At 45.4% G+C, this 1035-nt stretch overlaps 1 protein-coding gene across 1 annotated transcript; it reads right to left on the reverse strand.

Annotated features, from left to right (window-relative positions):
* Positions 1–428: 428 nt before the first annotated feature.
* SARC_16213 (hypothetical protein) lies at positions 429–620 on the reverse strand (the record flags this gene model as incomplete). Its single annotated transcript, XM_014289676.1, has 1 exon — positions 429–620. A coding segment is annotated over one exon (192 nt), but the record flags the coding sequence as incomplete, so codon positions are not given.
* Positions 621–1035: the final 415 nt, after the last annotated feature.

Consider the following 1035-nt stretch of genomic DNA (forward strand, 5'->3'; position numbering starts at 1 on the left):
AATCTCCCATATTAACTATGTAACTATTATTGGCACAGCACGTGAGCCTAAACTAAACGCCCATGGAACAACATGTACTTCCACACAACAACCCCACTTACACATCCCGTGTGATCGATAAAGCTCCCATGTGAACGATAAACCTCCCATATTGACTAAGGAACTATTATAGGCACAGCACGTGAGCCTAAACTAAACGCCCATGGAACAACATGCACTTCCACACAACAACCCCACATACACATCCCATGTGAGCGATAAATCACCCATGTTAACGATAAACCTTCCATATTAACTACGGAACTATTAAATGCACAGCACGTGAGCCCAAACTAAACGCCCATAGAACAACATGTACTTCCCCACAACAACCCCACATACACATCCCATGTGAACGATAAACCTCCCATATAAAAACCACAAGCCCATTATATGCACAGCACCTTTTCTATGTGGTACTTCGGGGGTGGCTTCTTGTTATTGCCTGCCTGTAGCAGTGCTCGGTATGCCGTCTGGTGCCTTCCGCTGAGCCGCGCTAAGCGAGCAGATTTGAGCCAGTACAACGCTTTAAGGTCCATTGCCGCACGCAGGTTGGTGAAGTAGTCTTTTTGGTCGTAGTGCTGTGACACGAAGAGAAAAAGTAGTTTACTTATAAACTCAGCGTTTAAAGGGGTTAGGGTTTGAGGGTTTGAGGGCTTATGCTTATCATACCTCGAGATCATTCGTCGCATGCAGGTTTGTAAAAGGGGTTTACACCAATTCCTGCAGATGCCTCGCCTGGCTGCATTCAGCATCACAACACAGTGAAACGACTGGTGCGGGTTATCGCTACATCGACTGTACGCCCAAGCAGGCGTGAGTCACGAACAAACTAGACTCACACATACACATATACAACATACACATATTCACATCCACGTCCACATTCACATATCCTAGTATATATATCCTAATATATATCCATATCCATACACACACACACACACACACACACACACACACACACACACACACACACACACACACACACACACA

This window comes from Sphaeroforma arctica (assembly GCF_001186125.1).
Source record: "Sphaeroforma arctica JP610 unplaced genomic scaffold supercont1.7591, whole genome shotgun sequence".
In the NCBI taxonomy this organism is placed as follows: domain Eukaryota; class Ichthyosporea; order Ichthyophonida; genus Sphaeroforma; species Sphaeroforma arctica.